This window comes from Pseudorca crassidens, chromosome 2, assembly GCF_039906515.1.
Source record: "Pseudorca crassidens isolate mPseCra1 chromosome 2, mPseCra1.hap1, whole genome shotgun sequence".
NCBI classification, from domain to species: Eukaryota; Metazoa; Chordata; class Mammalia; order Artiodactyla; family Delphinidae; genus Pseudorca; species Pseudorca crassidens.
In genome coordinates, this window is record NC_090297.1 from 25,845,377 (window position 1) to 25,864,231 (window position 18,855).

At 56.3% G+C, this 18,855-nt stretch overlaps 2 protein-coding genes across 12 annotated transcripts; one reads left to right on the top strand and one right to left on the bottom strand.

Annotated features, from left to right (window-relative positions):
- Positions 1-1,870: 1,870 nt before the first annotated feature.
- Positions 1,871-10,683, top strand: HPCA (hippocalcin). Of its 2 annotated transcripts, none has more exons than XM_067725343.1 (4): positions 1,871-2,007; positions 4,813-5,211; positions 9,484-9,589; positions 9,727-10,683. In XM_067725343.1, exons 2-4 carry the CDS (start codon positions 4,834-4,836, stop codon positions 9,822-9,824), a joined length of 582 nt encoding a protein of 193 aa, XP_067581444.1. In that variant the 5' UTR covers positions 1,871-2,007; positions 4,813-4,833; the 3' UTR covers positions 9,825-10,683. The 2 variants fall into 2 exon arrangements, with proteins under 2 accessions (XP_067581444.1, XP_067581442.1); XM_067725341.1 differs by lacking the exon at positions 1,871-2,007 and adding an exon at positions 2,299-2,448.
- Positions 10,233-17,024, bottom strand: TMEM54 (transmembrane protein 54). Of its 10 annotated transcripts, none has more exons than XM_067725336.1 (7): positions 16,848-17,024; positions 14,718-14,786; positions 14,389-14,624; positions 11,950-12,009; positions 11,603-11,791; positions 11,339-11,504; positions 10,233-10,915 (listed from the first exon to the last, which is right to left on the bottom strand). In XM_067725336.1, the coding sequence occupies exons 3-7, from the start codon at positions 14,608-14,610 to the stop codon at positions 10,863-10,865; spliced, it is 690 nt and encodes a 229-aa protein (XP_067581437.1). In that variant the 5' UTR covers positions 14,611-14,624; positions 14,718-14,786; positions 16,848-17,024; the 3' UTR covers positions 10,233-10,862. The 10 variants fall into 10 exon arrangements, with proteins under 10 accessions (XP_067581437.1, XP_067581435.1, XP_067581439.1 ...); XM_067725334.1 differs by having other exon boundaries at positions 10,233-11,007; positions 14,389-14,582; positions 16,848-17,007; XM_067725338.1 differs by having other exon boundaries at positions 11,339-11,473; positions 16,848-17,007.
- Positions 17,025-18,855: the final 1,831 nt, after the last annotated feature.

Below are 18,855 nucleotides of genomic sequence, written 5' to 3' on the forward strand. Positions count from 1 at the left end.
TGGCTCCCAGTACTTCTTAGGCCCCCAGGAGAGGAGAGGTGGCTGATGGGAAGTAATCAGCAGAGCTCCCAGAGCCAAAACTCTGCCCTGTCCCCGCCATCCACCCTCCTCATCTGAGGTATGGAAAGTCAAAGGGATGTGGGGTACCCAGGGTGAGGATAAGACATAGCCTTGTCTTCAGAAGCCCCATCTATTGGGGAGACAGAAATGCAGACTGAGGGTCCTGAGGGCAGGGCATCAGAGTCACTCACACAGAGAAGAAAAACAGTGGGGTGGGGGAAGTAGGCTCCCCTGAGGCTGAACCAAGGAGTCAGCCCACAGGAGGTGAAGCTGGCGGGGGAGGGGGGAAAGCAGGAGGAAGCAGAGTGGCTGAGCAGTCCCCCGTGAGGGAAAACTGAGACCCCACAAGGATGGAGAGGAGGATCCAGATCTGGCTGGGAAGATTCTCAGGCTGCTGGCAGCGTGTAGAGGAAAGAGGAGGAGGGTGAGGAGGACCCAAGGGCAGGTCCCTCTCCCAGCCCCAAGCCGAGCCGGCCTTCCAGACCTGGGGGGAGAGGGGCGGGAGCTTGTCACTCAAGGGGCCTGAGCGGCAAGTCTCTCCCCACCCCCAGGTCCTCTTGCAAGAGGCAGCTGGGAACCACCCACACACGTCTGGCGCCTCCCTAGGGGTCCCAAAACCAGAGCCAAGGTACAGAGAGGAACTAATGTTCTGGAGGGTCCAGCTGCCCTCACCCACAACGGCCTGGCTCCCCAGTTCCTCCAGTTGAGACTCCCCGCTTGTCCTCTAGCAGGAGAGACTAAGGCTAGATTTGGACTACCTGAGAGGCTTGGTCTGAGAACCTGGAGGTCTGAGCCCTAGGGAGTCATGAGGGTCCTAGCTGCTGCCAAGGAAGTGGGAGGAGCTGTCCAGTCAGATGACAAGTTCTGTCAGCTCACCTTCAAAGTAGGTCCAGAAACCAGACCCATCTCTGCCACCCTGGTCACCTCCTGAGAGGGCCCCCTGATCCCATCCTGGACCCCACTCCTCAAAGTCAGTTGAGGACAGAATATCTGAGTAAGCTTCCAGTCTGCTCAAAGCCCCAAGAGCTTCCCATCTCACCTGGAATAAAATCTAAAGTCCTTGGCATGGTCCTAAGCACTGCCACTATCCCAACCTCTGCACACTGATCTCAACTTTTCCCAAAACACTTAACTAATACACTACAGAACTGACTTGTATATTATATTCATGCCTTACTGTCCACTCCTGTAACCCCACTGCCTAGAACAGTGCTGGGCACAGAACTAATGCTTGATAAACGTTTGTGCAATGAATGGATGAGGAGACATGGGTTCAAGTCCAAGCCCTCTCGCTCGCTGTCAGACATTGGAAAAATCATTTAACCCCTCTGAACCTCATTTTTCTCATCTGTGAAGTGGGGACAATAAGGATCAACCCCCACCCGGAAATACAGAAAGAGCAAAATTCGAGCCCAGAGGTCGGGATTGTTGCTGAGGCTGTGGGAAGGAGGATGCAGCCCCCATCCTGGCAGGAGAAGCTTTGATAGAGTTCAGCGATTCTGGAAAGGGGCTGTCCTGTCTGCAGGCAGGGGACTTACACACCTCAGAACGCCCCAGGTGGAGATGCTCCCCAGCCCTCACTTATCGCAATCCAGTACAGGCACTGGGGAGGCTGGGGAGGGAGGGAGAGGGCTTCTTGACTGGGGTCGGGGGGAATGGGAAGAGCAATTTAGATCCACGTTAAGAGGTGGAATTCATTCTGAGAGAGGTCCTGGGCACGAGACCCGGTGTGGCGGGCGGGAAAAGGGGGTGGGGCTCTCTAAGGCAGAGGCGGGGTAGGGGGCGTGTCTGCCCCCCAAGACCTCAGGGACTGGAGGAGTGGGCGCTGCCCCCTCTCTGAAGAGCTCAGTTAGATCCGGAGTTGAGGCGCAGGTGCAGGGAGGGTACATATCGAGGCGCCCAGGATCCGATTTCCGCCCTCGTTGTGACTTGCGGCTCCAAGCCCAGGTAGGGATGGGGGAGGCAGGCGGGTGGAGCTGTCGGGGGTTGTCCCCGGCTTAGGAAAGAGGTGTTTGGGCACTGACTATCCCTACCGTCCACCGTATTCGGGCTACCTGAGTCGAGAGGTTGAGGAGATGGGGACCTCTGCCTTTCTCCCCAGGCGGGGTGCTCCCTCGGGATGGGGGCCGGAGAGGTGAGGGCGTCCCCTTCCCTCTCCCGGGCAGGGGCGGGGGCGGAGCCTAACCCTTTGCTCCACGCACTATCAGGGCTCTAGGGCAGAGGGAGGAACGGGGACCCCCCCCAGAGGAGGGGCACCGGGCTAACGCTGCGGGGCGTCTCCCTCGCAGTCCCGCCCCCCGCCCCCCGCCCGCCCCTCCGGCCGCCTCTGCCGCCGCGCGCTGCAGCAGCGCCGCCTTCCCTGCGCAGTCGGTGTCTCCGCGTCGCTGGGTGAGTGGGGGCTGCTCGGCCGGGGCCAGGGGGTGCGAGGAAGGGGCATCCCGGAGGTAGGGGGCCACGTCCAGGGCTCCCCAGCCCCGCCGCTCCCGGGCCTCCCAGGAATTTTCCCTCCGGGGACTCGGAGTGGGGCTCCCGCCGGGAAACGCCTGGCGCTCTCCAGGGTCCTGACCGCCGAGTGGCCAGCCTGGGGAGTCGCGTTCCGGCCGCCTCCGGACGCCCCCTCCAGGAAGGGCCACGAGCCTGGCGCTCCCCGAGTGCTGAAAGGGTTGAGGCGGGGGCCAGGGCGAGAGCTGGGGAGAGGACTGGAGAGGGTCCCCGAGGCGGGTTTCTCAGACCGAGCTTAGGTCCTTCCCATTTTGGGGACGGGGTCTTTGCGGAGACAGCAGAATCTATTACCGCCCTCGTTTCCAGTTCTTCCAACTGGGGGCAGGGGGACGGACTCAGAGGGTGGCAGGGGGGAGGGGGCACTAGAAGATCTTTCCTGCCCAGCGCGTCTCTCTGCCTCCGCCCAGATGACCCAGTTCCTTGGACCTTGAGGAGGGGACTAAGGGACACATTCGGCCACCCCGGCTCCAGGCATTTCCTCAGTGCCCTCCCACACACTTGTTCAGTGGATCCTCAGCCTGGGGCAAAAAAGGTTGATTTAGAAAGGAAGGGAACCAACTTACAGAAACATGCATGTGACACACTGCTGAGGACACACACAGGTCCCCCAAATGGCCACACAGGTACATGCCCCTCACACTGTAATGGGTGCATACCTAGTCACACGCACATATATGCACATGCACAGATATAAATTGAAATACATGGGGAGAAAAATGCAAGGCAGAAGCCAGGGACACACACGCATACATGAGCACATGCACTTACACACGCTTACCCACATGTGCACATGCACGCACAAGGAATAACCCCCTCACGCTGCCTCACAGCTGGGGGGAGATTCACCTACACACATCCCTACATCCCTGTCCAGAACCGCCTGGCTGTCTCCTTTCCAATACCTTCCCCTCAGCCCTCCACAGTCTAACCTCCTGCACTGAGGGGACCTTTCTGAACTAGATGAAAGGTAAGTGTTGGGGGAGGGTTGACTGGCTAGAGGTCTCCCTGGAAGAGGGGGCTGTCATAAGCCTGAGAAGGGCTGCAGCTCCCTCTCCTCGCACCTGGCAGCACCCCTGGGTAAAGAAAGAAAGATGGCAAAGGTGTCTGAGGGTCCCACGTGCAGCTGGCCATGTGAGAGGTGTAGGCATGGGAGCTGGCTTGTGATGGCATGTGTGAGACATGTGGGGTTGTGGGCTGGTGTGTCTCGATGCACAGGGTATGGGAGTTGTGCGTGCATGGTGCTGTGTCAGTACATGTGAGTTGTGGAACAGAGGGAATGTTGTCGTGTGTGCAGGCACGGTGACCCTGGGTGGGTGTGTGCTGGTATGTGAGTGGCATGGGATCCATGTGTGGATTTGGTGAGCTGTGTAGCATAACATGTATCAGTATGTATTCATTTGTTTACTGTTGGCATCTGGACACATGTAAATCTTTTAAATTTGTTTAACACTTAGGTAGCACTTATATGTGCAGGCATCTTTCTAAGTGCTTCATATGTATTAACTAATTTAATCCTCACAACAATAATGAGGTAGGTACTATTATCCCCACTTTACAGATGAGGCAGAGAGAGTTTAAGGAACTTGCCCAAGGTCACATAGCTGGTAAGAAGCAGAGCTGGGATTCAAACCCATGTGATCTGGCTCTGGAGCCCAGGCTAACACCTACCTTATTCTGCCTCTTGTCAAGCACACATGGTGGGAGGCAGAACAGGTCAGTGTTTGGATTGCAGGTGTATTTTGTGTGAGCAGGTGTATGTGAGGCAGTAAGGGGGCAGGGGGTAGGAGGGAGGAAGACCAGAGGGCCTTTCTGCACTTCCCTTGGCAACTCTGGGAGTTAGCCCTGCCCCTTCATGGCTATGTGACCTGAAGCAGGTCACCTCAGTTCCTTGAGCCTACCTTTTCATCTGTAAAATGGGCTAATTCTCAGGCTTCACTTTGTGAGGGTGAAATGGTATACCCTGGGAAGGCTCAGTGGCTGGCACTGAGAAGGGCCTCAGTAAAGGTGAGCCCCCTTCTCTTCCTCTGTCTCCAGGTCTGTTCCCTGGGGAAGTAGAAGGTCTGGGGAAATGGTGTGGAGCTGACACAGTGGCAGGGTGCCTGGGTATATGTAAGCTGTGTGATCTTGGGCCAGCTCCTCTCTCTCACTGGGTCAAAAGAGAGGCTGGAGTGGCCGGTGTCTGGAGTGTTGTCAAGGGGCCAGGAGTGCCTGACCACTCCTCTTTGTCCCTTGACCCCCTCGGGGACCCAGGTGGGACTTGGCTCGGTGGCCATGGGCAAGCAGAACAGCAAGCTGCGGCCCGAGATGCTGCAGGACCTGCGGGAGAATACAGAGTTCTCAGAGCTGGAGCTGCAGGAGTGGTACAAGGGCTTCCTCAAGGACTGCCCCACGGGCATCCTCAACGTGGATGAGTTCAAGAAGATCTACGCCAACTTCTTCCCCTACGGTGACGCCTCCAAGTTCGCGGAGCATGTCTTCCGCACCTTTGACACCAACAGCGATGGCACCATCGACTTCCGGGAGTTCATCATCGCGCTGAGTGTGACCTCACGTGGCCGCCTGGAGCAGAAGCTCATGTGGGCCTTTAGCATGTACGACCTGGATGGCAACGGCTATATCAGCCGTGAGGAGATGCTGGAGATCGTGCAGGTGGGCCCCTGGGCCCCTCAGAATGGCAGGCACAGGGCCCAGCAGCTTGCACCTGCTAGCCCTCTTTACCCTCTCAACAGCCCTTGTGGGTAGGCAAGTGGCAGGTGCTATTCTTACGACCCATTTAAAGAAGTCTTTAATAGGAAGTAATTTCCAATTTAAAGTTGAGAAAACTTCCACATACCCTTTACCCATCTTCACCAATGAACATTTTACCACATTTGCTTTATCATCGTGTGTGTGTGTGTGTGTGTGTGTGTGTGTGTGTGTGTGTGTGTAATGTTTTGTTGTTCTGAACATGACCCTCTACCCCTGAATACATCAGGACGGATTTCCTAAGAACAAGGACATTCTCTTACATAACCCGCCCCGGATTATCAAAGTCAGGACATTTAACATAGAAACAATGCTATTATCTAACTTACAGACCATATTGAATTCTGCCAACTGTCTCAATAATGTTCTTTATAGCGTTTTTTGCTCTGGTCTAGGATCACACGTTGCATTTAGTCATCCTATCTCTTTAGACCACTTTAATCTGTAACAGTTCCTCAGCCTTTCTTTGTCTTTCAAGACTTGACATTTCTGCAGAGTACAGGCCAGTTATGTTTCACTGATCCTCATTTACTCATGAGGAAACGGATGCTCAGAGAGGTAAAGACACTTGCCCGACATCACACAGCCTGTGAATGGGCCACCTGGCTCTGTCACCCACATTCCATCTGGATACCCAGCCACCTTCCAACTAATTGATTGAGAGCCCACTAAGAGCCTAGTACTGTGAGACGCTTATACCCATGAGCTCAGTGCATCCTTACAACAACCCCATAAGGCTCAGAGAGGTGAAGTGGCTTGCCCAAGGTCACACAGCATCTAAGTGGAGTCAGGTTCAACTTGGTCAACACTCAGAGCTGTCTCTTAAAAGGGGTCTGACTTCCAGTTCTGGAGTTGGCTTCAACTCCTCGGTTGCTCATCTGTAAAACGGGGATGGTGAGGCTGATCTCACAGGGAGACTTAAGAACCTGATAGGAATGTCCTTTCTTAGAACAAATTTAAGCATAGTACGTTGGCTTTATTTCAGAAACCTTCCAGAGTGCCCATCCCCTCAGCAGCATTGAGGTCCATCAGGGATCTGGTCCTATTTTACCTACCAGTTCCTTGTTCACTTTTTTCCTAAGCCTTTGTTTCTTCACCTATAAAGTGAGGGTGTTAACCCCTTCTTCTTCCAAGGCTATTGTGGGTATAAAGCAGGATAAAGACTCTAGTAGATGGCCTGGCATATAACTGGCGCTCAGTAAACATTAGTGATTGTCAGTTATTATTTTCTCCTCTGCACGTTCTCTGCTCCAGCCAGAATGGCCTTTTCAACATCCTCGGAATGTGCCACTTTGTACAGGCTCTTGCTCCCTTTCCTTCTGCCTCTCTGAATTCTTTCCCTTCTGGTCCCTCAGCTCTGCTGTCTGCTCCCCCTCCCAACTCATCCAGCCACTAGTGGACTCTTGACTTTGGCTTCTGGGTCTGCTCTCTCCAGCTAGAGTAGAATGGGCTGCCTTAGGATGTGGTGCTCTCCCTATGTCTATCACTAGGGAAAAGACTTAATGATTATCAATGGCTCCCATGGGCCAGGCCTTAACTCTCTAGTTGATGGATAGTGGGGGTTTCTGGGGGTGCTGGTGGAAGGGTTGGGGTAGCCAGGGTGGTGGAAGATCACTCAGGGATTGGGCAGCAGCTGGATACCAACTAATCTGTATGGATGTTCATGTTTACCACTTAAGTGTGGTTGCCTGGTGTATACTGGTGAATGTCAGCCTTGCTGGAAGCTCCAAACCCAGGGCATTGGTCAAGCCAGTACCATTCTTTGGGCATCCTTGGGACCCCTGCCTGGCTGGCCTCTGCTATCTAAGCACTGGGTTCCTTTACAGCAACCCAGAGGCTCCAAACGACCGGTGCAGACAGAACTCTGCAAACCCTAGTGACCGATTAATTACAAGTCGGCTCCACTGAAACAATGAGCGAGCAGTAATTCCAGACAATTAATTAGGAGGCCCAGGAGAAGGGCTGTCACAGGGGAGCAGTCACTCTCTAAGTCACTTGCTCAGTCCTTCTCAGGATGGAGCCCTGTGCCAGGTGGTGGGCACACTGGAAGGGAAGAGACCTCACCTCAGCCTCTTGGAGCTCCCACTCTGCTGGGAGAGACAATTGTGCAGGCCACACTGACCAGCTCGGTGACAGGGGTGTAAAGGTGACATCTGGGAGTCCAGGGGATTGAAGGGCAGGGAAGACCTGAGGCTGTGGTGGTTGAGTAATGGTTATACTATGATTATGTTTACTGACCACTTACTCTAGCCAGCTATACACAGTATCTCATTTAATACTCTAGACAGTCCAAATGAGGAAGATATGATTACCCCCATTTTACAGATGAGGAAACTGAGGTTAAGTACTTGTCCAAGGCTACAGAACAAGTGATTAGTGGAACCAGGCCACCTTACTTCATATACCCTGCTTTGAGGGGTCATTAGCACTCCACAAGCATCTATCCAGTGGCTAAGAGGGAGCAATTTCTAATCTGGTGTCTGCCATCAATTTCCTTTCTGAGCCTCAATTTATTATCTGGAAAATGGGGATCTCAGTACCTGCTTTTCAGGGCTATTGCAAGGGTGAGAATAATGTATGTAAAGGACCTTGCACATAGTGGGTGTCTGTAAATGGTAGTTAGTATTATTGTTCCAGGCAGAGGCTGTAAACACTGGGAGACCTGAAAGGCACAGGGGTATTTGGTTATGGCAGAATCACCTACTAGGGGAGGCCTGATGGTGGAGAGGTCAGCAGGGACCAGAGTGTGAAATGCCTTGAATGCCAAGGGCCAAATGTTTGGACTTGATAACAGAGGGCACTGGGAGGTGCCAGTGGCTTTTAAACAGGGGAGTCCCTGTCAGATTCCAGGCACTGTGCTAAATTCTGTGGATCTGGGCACTAGCTAGATGTCCATGGTCCTTATCTGCATGCTGGGACCGAGGAGCAATCCTACAAATGCATAATTACTTCCGGAGAGTTGCCCCCAAAGGAGGCTCTGGGGCAGCATATGGGCCCTGACCCAGCCTGGATCAGAGAAGGCCTCCCTAAGAATGCGCCATGTAAGCTGAGCACCAAGGAGGAGTGGGAGGCAGCAGAAGGAGCGTGGGGCAGCATCCAGAAGGAGCTGGGTGCACGGCAGGCCCGGAGGGAGGCCTGTGTATGTTGGGAACGAGGGGGCGGCCCCTGGGCTGGGGACGTGGCGGTGGAGATCTGTGTTTGTAAAGAGGTCTCAGAGGCAGCGTTGGGGACAGACCCTAGAGAGGCCGGAAGAGACCACTGCGGAGGCCAAAGCCGGATCTGAGGCTAGGGAAGTTTATGGGATGGGAGAAGGAAGGCTTCTTGGAGGAGGTGTCAGTAGCAAAAAGCTGGCAGATTGAGGCGACGGGTCTGGTCCTTGAGCTCCGGGGCGCCGGAACCCAGCCCACAGGCCAAGTCCTTTGTGCTCTGTGTACGCTTAGCGCAAAAACCCTCCTTCGAGTCGCCTCCGAAGCTCTTGCATCTGGCAGCAGCCGTCCTCGGCCCAGCACAGCCGAGGCTGTCCCCGCCCCGGGCAGGTACTCACGTGCGTTTATTTGCATAATATCCCCCGCCCCCTGTGGACCCAGCTGCCTCAGTCCCTCCAGCTCTCAGGGCAGCTCTACGCCCCCTGCCGGCCACAGTAGCATCGCAGCCCAGTGTCATCCCCTTCGCCCAGCGTCCCCTGTCGGTCATCGAGGGCGGGCCGCCCGGAGCCCCGAAGTTTCTGAGAAGCAGCTCTTTCAACCTGGGACTTAACTGGGAACCTGGGGCGTCCGGCACAAGCTCCTTGGCCGGGCGTTTCAGGCCCTTCTCCCTCTGGGCCCCGATGTCCTCCAACATCTCTTCTGACCCCCTGCATTCAGCCATCCCTAAGTTCTCGGCGTCCACTCAGGGCTGCCCGCTCTGGGGCCTTTGTACATGCAGATCCTTCTGCCTGCAATTCCTTTCCCACCGAGCGCTCCAAGGGAACTTGTTCAGGGCTCTCTCCAATAGCCCCCTCTTCTGGAAACCTTCTTAGTCTCAGAACTTCCCAGTTCCCCCATTCCTCCGTCACCCCCTCTCCGCCTCACCTTGGCGGGAGCGGCGATCGTCAGCGCACCTGGGGGCGTTTTTGGAAAGTTGGGGGTGGAGGGATCAGGCAGGCTCCCCCTCACTTCCTCCCCACCCGCCCCCCAGGCCATTTACAAGATGGTTTCGTCCGTGATGAAGATGCCGGAGGACGAGTCGACCCCGGAAAAGAGGACTGAGAAGATCTTCCGCCAAATGGACACAAACAACGACGGTGAGGAGGCAGGGGCGGGGCGGGACGGGGCGGGACGGGGCGGGAGCTACTCCCCCTCCCTCTCCCGCGGCTCGGTTCTGCAGCCCCCTCGCTTTGCTGCCGTCTTCTCCTCCGTCACTGTTCCCCTCACCCCGCAGGCAAGCTGTCCTTGGAGGAGTTCATCCGCGGGGCCAAAAGCGACCCGTCCATCGTGCGTCTGCTGCAGTGCGACCCCAGCAGCGCCTCCCAGTTCTGAGCGAGGAGCCAGGTTTCCCCTCCCTGCCTTCACTGGCCCTCTCCCGGCTCTCAGCTTCCTCGCCCTTGTGTCTGTCCAGGCTGGGGGTCAGATTGCCACCCCCAGGGTCTGCACTCTGAGGGGCCTATGGAGAAAGGAACCCTGCAGCCCCCCCCCCCCAAGGCCCAAGCCAGCAAGTCGTTGGCACCCCCCATCCGGGAGGCAATATCTCCCTTCGGCAATGATAAAGACACAGGCTCTGGCTTGGTCTGCCTCTCAGTCAGCCCTCCCTTACCTAGCTATCAGAACGTCAGCCATTCCCCCTCCCCCACCCCCGCACACACCCAGCCACGAGGCCAGACTTGCCTCCGCCAACCACGGGGCAAGCTTCCCTGCCTCCACCCCAACCCTTGTAGATCTCAGCCTTGGTGGAGTTGGGAATCATGCCTGTCTTTTTATTTGGAGCGGAGAGAAGGATTCCAGAGGTTTGGGGGCTTGAGGAGAAACCTTCCTTGAGCCATCCTTCCCTGCAGGAGGGCCTCAACCTTGCCTGTTCCTGCCCTTGTTGTCCCGGAGGCCATGATGCAAAAGGAAAACCTCCTGCTTCCAGCCCCCCAGCTGTGAGTCCCATGAACCCCCGCCTGCGTTTCAGCATTTTGATGAACACAGACCCACGGACCCCTCTGTGTGTCTTGTCTCTCTCAGATACACACACAGGCCCACAGACAGATGGGCAGACACACCTAGAGCGCCACCCACAGTGTCCTGTGTGGGAGAGCAGCACAGGCCCCCGGCCGAGTCCCCTCCCCCGCTGCATGCATCCACGTGGAGCATCTCTGTTCTTTTTAATATCTTCAGAATAAAGTCTCGTTTCAGTGCAGCGGGCTGGGTGGCTGGAGGAGAGGGGTGAAAGACCCACCCGGGTCCTGGAGTGGCATTGAGCCCTCTTGGCTGGCTGCAGGAATCCTGGCCTGATCACGGTGCAGACTTGGCTGGAGGGCCCCAGTGGCCACGGGGCTTGGGTGAGGCAACAGCTGTCAAAGGGTCATCAGCCCAGAGCTAGTGCAGCTCTGCAGGTCGTGGTCCTCCACAGGCTCTGGGCTCTCCCGCATCTGTGGAGATGTCAGAGGCTGCCAGCCCACTGGGTCTGGGTCTTCTCCTCCAGGACATCCAGAAAGTGGGAGGAGTCGGGGGCTGGGGTGATCTTTGGGTGAAGGGACATCATTACTCTCCACTAAGCAAGAGTCAGGCCATACCCTTGGAGTGCCCCCAATTCCAGCCCAGATACCTCTCCCCCTCCCCAAGACTCATCCTGGGCCTTGGGAGAGCCAAGTGTCAGCTGTATGACTTAGCTGGGAGATCTGAGTTCTCTGAGCCTCCAAGTCTCTCCTTTTGGTCCTGGGGAGAACACTATTGCCCCAGGTTTCAAGGTGGGGGCCCTTTACAGAGGGGTGGGGACAGATCAGCCTGAGCTCCCCAGCAGGGGCTCCCAGGAAGTATGAAGAGTCAGGGCTTGGGGGAGTGGCAGGCCTTACCATGTGATGGCTGCTCTTCCCCAACCAGGGCCTCAGTTCCAGCAACTGGTGGGTGATCTGGGCGCTGCGGACAGCAAACACACTCTCTGCCATGCAGAACAGTAACGAGATGCCCCAGAGACACAGGCTGGAGCTCTGTAGGGGGACAGGGGGCAGTGATGGCTGCCTGGGGTTGGGGAGTGGAGGGCAGGACTCCAAGAACCCTTCCCACCTCTGATGAGCACCTCGCTGCCCTCCCACCCCATCCCAGGCCTAAGCACTTACGTAAATGCGAGTGGGGTCGAAGGGACAGTCGGGCGCCAGTGCCAGTAGTTCGGGGTCCCCAAAAGTACAGGCGGCCAGCAGTGCCTGGCCCTGGGTGGCAAAGGTCACAGCAATCGAGGCCAAGAGGCCGAGAGCACAGGTCAGAGAGAGAAGAGCACAGGCCACACTCGAGCTAAACACCGTCCAGCGCTGGATGGAGGAGGCCACTGGTCAGTGGACATCAGGCTCGGCCCCATGGGCAGCTCTGGCCCCCATGGGGTCAGCCTCACCCCCTCCAAGCAGGCCAGGCCTTTGGGGGTGGCTGCTGCCCCTATCCGCACAGCCCCATCCCAGGAGGTACCACATACCAGAGGGATGCTGGGGAGGTAGCGTGATAACACGATGACTGCAATGCCTGAGGTGATGACCTGTGGAGGAGGCTCAAGTCAGCTCTGACCCCCTACTGGAGGAGAGTGGGCAGGGGGTCAGGGCCACTCTCCAGCAAAGATTCCACCAACACCAACTCTAGCCCTCCAAACCCACACCCCCTGCTTAGCTTGGGTTTCATTACCTCCATCTGCATGGGGACACTGCCTCTTCATGGTCCAGCCCTGAAGTGACGTTTCTAAAACACAGTCACTCCCTGCCTACAACCTTCCATGACTCCCCACTGCCTACAGCTGCATTTCTCAAGCAGGGACCTGTGTATCCCAGGGCCACAGAGCCATGTCACAGGATATATATGACATGTTTCCGTGGAGTGGAAAAGATTTTGGAAGAAACTCAGTAACTCAACTGGCAAGGAACTAAAAACAAAATTGTTACTTTAAAATAAACCAGGATACTTTATGGCGTAGAATTCAAAATCCCTAGGAGTATTTTTAACTATCGCAGGCTCTCAGTGACCTGGCCCCTGTCCCATCAGTTTCTCAACTCCACCCTGGGCCAGGCTCTTTCCTCATCGCCCTGGATACGGACACCCACACAGAGCCTGGGCTTGATGCCACCTACACAGCGCCTTCTCAGGAAGGCCTTTCTTGTTCCTCTTTACCTGCGTGGGTTCTCCCTCCTGCAGGCCCCCCTAACCACCCCCAGCCCCAAGAGGCAGGCCCACCTCACTGTTAAGCCCACCAGCTGCCCTCTGGATCTTCTGGGTTCCACTCAGATGGGCTCCCTCCTTCAGTTCCCTCACTTTACCAGGCACGGGCTGGACCCGCGGGAGGCAGGTGAGATGATAGGGTGCCCAGCAACGTCTGTAATTCACTGTGCAGCCACTAGTTAAGTGCCTCAAACTCTCTGGGCTAAGCCCGCTCAGCAGGAATGAGCTCAGGGGAAGGACACTGGCTTTGGTGTCAGCCACAGATTGTTTCACATCCAGGTTGGCTTCTTTGTATCAGCAAGAGGTTGGGTGAATCCCTGAGTCAGCTTCCCCCTCTGTAAAGTGGGGAAAATCATGGTCCCGTGTTGCAGGGAGCTGTGGGGATTAACTGAGGAAATAAGAGCACAGCTGAAGTGGTCCAGCCCAGAGCCCATCCGTGGTGGACCTCCTAACCCCGAGCTCACTGCCTTGCCTGCCTTCCTCACAAGGTTGGTGAGACGAATAAACAACAATAACAGTAACCCCAAGGGACACTGCACATATCTGTACAGCCTAGCTCTGTCCCACTGACTGAGGCTCTCCTACTTGCCGGGGCCCATGATCCTTGCTTTAGGGCCAGCAGGCTGTCTGAGCTTCATTTTGCAGGGGAGGGAACAGGCTTAGAGAGAGAAAGAAATCCCTCAGCTAGGCGGTGGCAGGGATGGAACTCAGACACTGATGTGCAGATGTTCCCCAAAGGCTGTAGCCACCTCTTCTGACAGTTGGGAAAGGGCTTTACGAACTTGAGAATACCAGACCCCTTCTTCATGTATTCATCAAACAGGTACTGACATCCAGCCATAACCATGTCTACCATTTATTGAGCACTTATAGTCCAGGCCTAATGCTAAACTCCTGCCAAATTGTTTTTTGTGTGTGTGTGTGTGGTACACGGGCCTCTCACTGTTGTGGCCTCTCCCACTGCGGAGCACAGGCTCCGGACGCGCAGGCTCAGCGGCCATGGCTCACGGGCCCAGCCACTCCGCGGCATGTGGGATCTTCCCAGACCGGGGCACGAACCCGTGTCCCCTGCATCGGCAGGTGGACTCTCAACCACTGCGCCACCAGGGAAGCCCCCAAATTGGTTTTTTCAGTGTCTCCAGAGCAGACCTTATCCATTCCCACCTCCACACCTTTGCATTTGCCATTCTCCGTACTTGAAAGCCATCCCAGCTTCCTCTCCTACCAGCTGGCCCCAGCAGGCTTCATACCCAGGTTATGGTAATTGCAGCCTATCTTTGAACTCCTATTCATCCATCAATATCCACCTCTGGGGCCTCCACCTCTGTGAACCCTCCCAAGCTGAGCTGATGCTCCTTCCTTCTGGCCAACAGTGCCTTGACTATTTCCCTATTGTAATGATAATCCAAGCTCACAATAGTGAGTTAACCACATGCTAGGCACTGTGCTCAGCACTTTATGTGGATGATCTCATTCAGTACTCATCAGGATCTTCTCAGATGGACACTGTTACCGTCCCCATTTTATAGATGAGGAAGCTGAGGCAAAGGGAGGTTGGGTGACTGGTGCCGTTGGTAAGTGGCGGAACAGGGGTTAGTACTTGGGGCTCTCTGCCTGCCCACCCCAGGCTGTGGGTGGGGACTCATCGAAGACCCTTCCAGCCCCTTCCAGCCCCCTCTTGCCATCCACCCTCCCAGCCTGGCCATACCACGATGGCGGAAGTGACAGAGAGGATGTTGACCACAGTGTAATGCAGAGCCACAGCATCGTTGGGGGCTGCCACATAGCGCAGCACCGTGCCGTGGAGGAGAGCGGCTGCGATGAAGCTCACGTGGCCCAGCACCACCAGCACCAGCCCCGTCTTCATCAGCACCTTCCGGAAGTCACCCACACTCAGGCCACCTGTGAGGGACAGCCATGTCAGGGCCATGGGTAGGGCTTATCCTGCTGGGCAGAGGAGAAAACTGAGGCCCCTGCAGGAGTGATGGACATTGGGTTCTAAATCTATTTCTGGATAACTCAAGGCCAGTAACTTGCCTTCTCTGTGCCTCAGTTTCCTCATCAGGAAAAGGGGTTCACAGTGCTTTCATGAGAGTCCTTGGATCTCTAAGGTTGGAAAAGCATACAGGTGGTACTTAATAAAGGGTAGTAGTCCTTGTTAGTGTTCAAGGTCATGCGTGGCACAGTTAGGATTTGAACCCAGGTCTCTAGCTCTAGACCCATGATCCTTCCACTAAGCTTTGCATCCACTGATTTTTTTCATCCATACATTTGTTACATCAATGTTCACTGAGTGCCTGCTCCATGCCAGGCCCTGAGGTACCACAGAGAGCTTGATGGGCACTGCCCAGGCCCCAAGGAGCCCCTAGTTCACTGGGCAGGGATCAGGTTCTATTTAGGATTCAGTTTGGTGTAAAGGGCCTGGCACACAGTAGATACTCAACTCACAATTGCTGAACTGACTCCAGCAAAATACTCAAACTTCTGAGTCTTCATTTCCCCATCTGTAAAATGGGAAGAATAACCCTTGTTTCCCAGTGGGGAAGGAGGGTCCCATGAGGACATGGATGGGAAAGTGGGGCATACCCGAGGGGGGCTGGGAAAAGTGAGCTCTTGGTGCAGGGCCACTAGGCAGGGACACGGCAAGGTGCGGGAGGCTGAGGTCAAAAGAACATCAGGGACTCATACGCAAATCCTCTCCGAGTGTCCAAGCGGCTACTCGGCCCCTATCTGCACACCCCCAGGATCAGGAGCCCTCCTTCCGGCTGTTCCAGATCTGCTCTTTGGAATGTCCCCTTTGGGTCCTGGCTCTGCACCATGCTGGCCCCTTAGGTCCACCAGCCCCCTCACTCTATCCAGCTCTGTGAGACTGGAAGACTGGCCTGGTGCCTAGAACTAAACAGCCCCCCCTTCTTCCTTTAGCTGCTCCTTGTGGGACCTGTGAGTTCCTTCCTAGACCTCAGTGTCCCCATCTGTGGCAGCGAGAATTGGGTCATATTTCATATATGGGAGTTTTGCAGCCAGAGAGAGAGAGAGAAAGGAAGGAATCCCTAGACTGGATGTCCCTGGGGGCGCTGAGCCCAGAGGAAGCCCCCGGGAGCAGAGAGGGCTGGGGCTACTCAGTCACACAGACCCTCTGTGCGACTTTGCACCAGCCTCTCTCCTTTTTGGGCCCCGGCTTCCCCATATGTAAAATGGGAAGGGGTTGGTCTAGCCGGTCTCTGAGATCCTCGGAGCCTTCAGGAGCCTCTGGAGCTGTACCAGATGGAGGAGAAGCAGAGGGCAGATGATGGGCTGGACAGGCACCGTGGGACTGGATGGCATCATGAAGATTAACAGCTGGCCAGACAGGAAGGGGCATGGCAGCTTTGTCCCACGGGCCTGACCCACTTCACCCCATCCACCCACCTACCTGGCCACCCAGACACCACTTGGCTCAGGGCTGGGCTCATGAACAACAGCCTCCCAGGACCAAGACTTTGGTCAAACTGGAGGTACAGTGGCAGCGTGGGGCTGTGCCTGGAGCACTGGACAGTCTCAGGGCAGTCCCTGGCTCAGGATGGTTCTAGGCCGTGGTGCTCCCTCGCCACCTTACAGATGAGGAAACCGAGGCTCACAAGTTCTCTTGGCTAGAGGGTAAGGACTCCCCAGGTCTGTCTGATGCCCAAGAGCATCATCATTGTGTCCCGGGAGTGAGAGGAAGGGACACATCAGTCCCACTCCTCTGTCTGGATCATGTTTGCCAGTGGCCCTTCTCACCTGGCTCGGTTTGGGGGAGTGGAGGGTATGGGAGCCAGAGCCCTTTGGGAGGCTGAGGAAGCCGAGGGCAGGCAGCCTCTGGTTCGCAATGCCCTCCCTGTGCTCTCCCTTCTGCGGGCTCTGGAGGTTGGCTGCTCTCCTCCCACCTGGGGGTCCCTCCTCCGCAAGAAAGGAGAGTGGGGGGCAGTGGGGGCGGGCGAGAGGCCGTGGTGCTACCCCACATCGGAAGATACCAGAAGCCCTCCTCTCGCCAGCTCAGTGCTGAGGAAACTGAGGCCCAGAGCAGAAAGTGACCTGCAGAGAAGGCGGCCTGGACCCCAGGGTTCCGGGCGCCCACGACAGTGCTCCGCCCCTGCCAGAGGATCTGGGGCGGGTTCGGGCCTCCCGGGCCGTCCCCCCGCGGCTCACCCAGGCGCAGACACATCTCGGCTCCCGGGCGGGGTCTCCGCGGCGGCTTCAGCGGGGCTCCAGACGCTGCGGGCGGCCGGTCGGCCCCACTCCCATACTGGTCCGCAGCCGCCGAGCGCCCAGCAGAGCCCGCGCCGCGCCCACTTCCCGCCTCGAGCCCGGAGCGCACGGCCGGCCTCCCTTCCCGTCACCCCCTGGGCGGCCCGGCCCCGGGAGGGCCCCGGCGGCTCGTTTGCATCCCGGGCCGGTCCGACCGGCTGGGCAGCCCTTCCTTGCCCGCCCGGCTGAGTCACAGCGCTGGCCTCACCCACCCGCCTCGATGCCGGCCGGCACCCGGCCAGCAACCCCCCCGGAGCCCACCCCGCTCCAGTGATGCCCATTTTACAGATAGAAACTGAGGCCTAGAGGAGCTGCGATCTTCCGGGCTAGGGAGTGAGACGGGGGCCTGATGCGTGGTTGTCACGACCTGGTGGGCAGCTGGACAGGAAAGCCCCGGGGTGAGGGCTGGGAATCCACTTCTTTCTAGAGAATGGGGAAGTGCAACAGTGGGTGGTGAAAGAGCACTACCTAGGGAGCCAGGCTCTGTCCTTGACCTGCGCCGTGACCTCAGGTTTCCTCCCTGCCGTGGCCTGAGGGTCTTCGGCCGCACGCTGAGCAAGGTGCTTTACTTGTGGGGGTGGGGATGGGGGGGTGTCTCTGTTCCCTTCTCAGAAAATCAGGGATAATAATTCCTGTCCCCTAAAGTCATGGTGAGATACAAAAATGAGGTAAGAAAATGCTTTGAAAACCCTCTAGAGTATCTTTGCAAAGTGCAGACTTAGCAGGAACACGTAACAAGAGCTTTACTATTCCTGGCTATTGGTTACTGTGCCCCTTTAATGTGCCAGAATGACCCTTTGTTTCATCCTCAACATGTAGAAATGGACTCACACAAGAGTGTCCAGCGGAAGGGGTGGAGTACGGGTCTCAGTGCCCTTTCTCTAATGTGGCCGTGCTGTGGCTGCCAGCCTGGGCTCTTGGCCCTCAGGCAGGACTCTGGGAGGCACTTCCGTGGTATCTGGGCAGCATCAATTCACAGTCTGCACCCCCTACCCCACTGGTCAGTGGCCTTGAGGGTAGGGGCTGGCTTGATGCATCTAACACCAGCTGTCCACTGAATGCGTGTGCCTTGTGTGTGGGGCACACAACTTACTGATGACCAAGTCCACCTCCCAAGGGCTGCCCTGGAGAGCACGTGTGGTCACTGCAAAGCCAATGTCAAATCTCATGCATGTGCGTGCACGTGGCTTCTCTGTCAGTGTCAGGCTGTCCCCTTGACACTGACCCCAACCAGGGCAGTCTGGAATTAGGCTGGGAACCCAGACCTTTTAAATGTCTTTGCTTTCAGATGAATAAATGAGGGTTCTCTCTTTCTATCTTTAGAACAATACTGAGAGTTAAAGATTATTACCCCATTTTACAGATGAGAAAATGGAGGCCCAGAAAGGTAAAGGAGCTTTTCAAAGAGCACACAGCATGTATCATTGGTAGAGCTGAGACTTGAATCCAGATCTGTTTAACTGTGAAGGCTGCTCCTGAGTGTGGTGGGCGACAGGGGAGCCATAGTCTTCAGGGAGTGGGCCTACTCTCTGGGGCCTCTGAGGAGGGAATGGCCCACCTGTTTCTCTTCTGACACAGTTTCCCGGCCATGGCCCAGCCTAAGCGCCCTGAAGTTATTGCCATTTCTCTTTGCTTATTGCCAAGTGACCAAAGTCCATTCTTCTGGGTTGTCCAGTGTCCCTTGCCTGCGCCTCACCCTTCTGCACACTGGCTAGGGTTCTGGGGTTCTGGAAAGAACCCCAGGCTACAGCACTAGCTCCTTGTGCTCTACCAACTCACTGTGACACCCTGGCAGCTCACAGCCCTTCCCCAGACCTCAGTTTCCCCATCTGTCAAATGGAGATAGTGATCGCCTTCCCAGATTTCTGAGCCATAAAAAGACTTGAGAGATGTGAGAGTTGGTTGAAAC

Bases quoted from the DNA above. Each gene is read 5' to 3' on its own strand.
- HPCA (XM_067725343.1), top strand. From the start codon at position 4,834: ATGGGCAAGCAGAACAGCAAGCTGCGGCCCGAGATGCTGCAGGACCTG. The intron at 5,212-9,483 runs GTGGGCCCCTGG...CCCGCCCCCCAG, and splicing joins AGATGCTGGAGATCGTGCAG to GCCATTTACAAGATGGTTTC. The intron at 9,590-9,726 runs GTGAGGAGGCAG...CTCACCCCGCAG, and splicing joins AATGGACACAAACAACGACG to GCAAGCTGTCCTTGGAGGAG.
- TMEM54 (XM_067725333.1), bottom strand. From the start codon at position 14,610: ATGGCCCTGACATGGCTGTCCCTCACAGGTGGCCTGAGTGTGGGTGAC. The intron at 12,010-14,388 runs GTATGGCCAGGC...CCTCCTCCACAG, and splicing joins CTGTCACTTCCGCCATCGTG to GTCATCACCTCAGGCATTGC. The intron at 11,792-11,949 runs GTATGTGGTACC...TCCTCCATCCAG, and splicing joins ACCTCCCCAGCATCCCTCTG to CGCTGGACGGTGTTTAGCTC.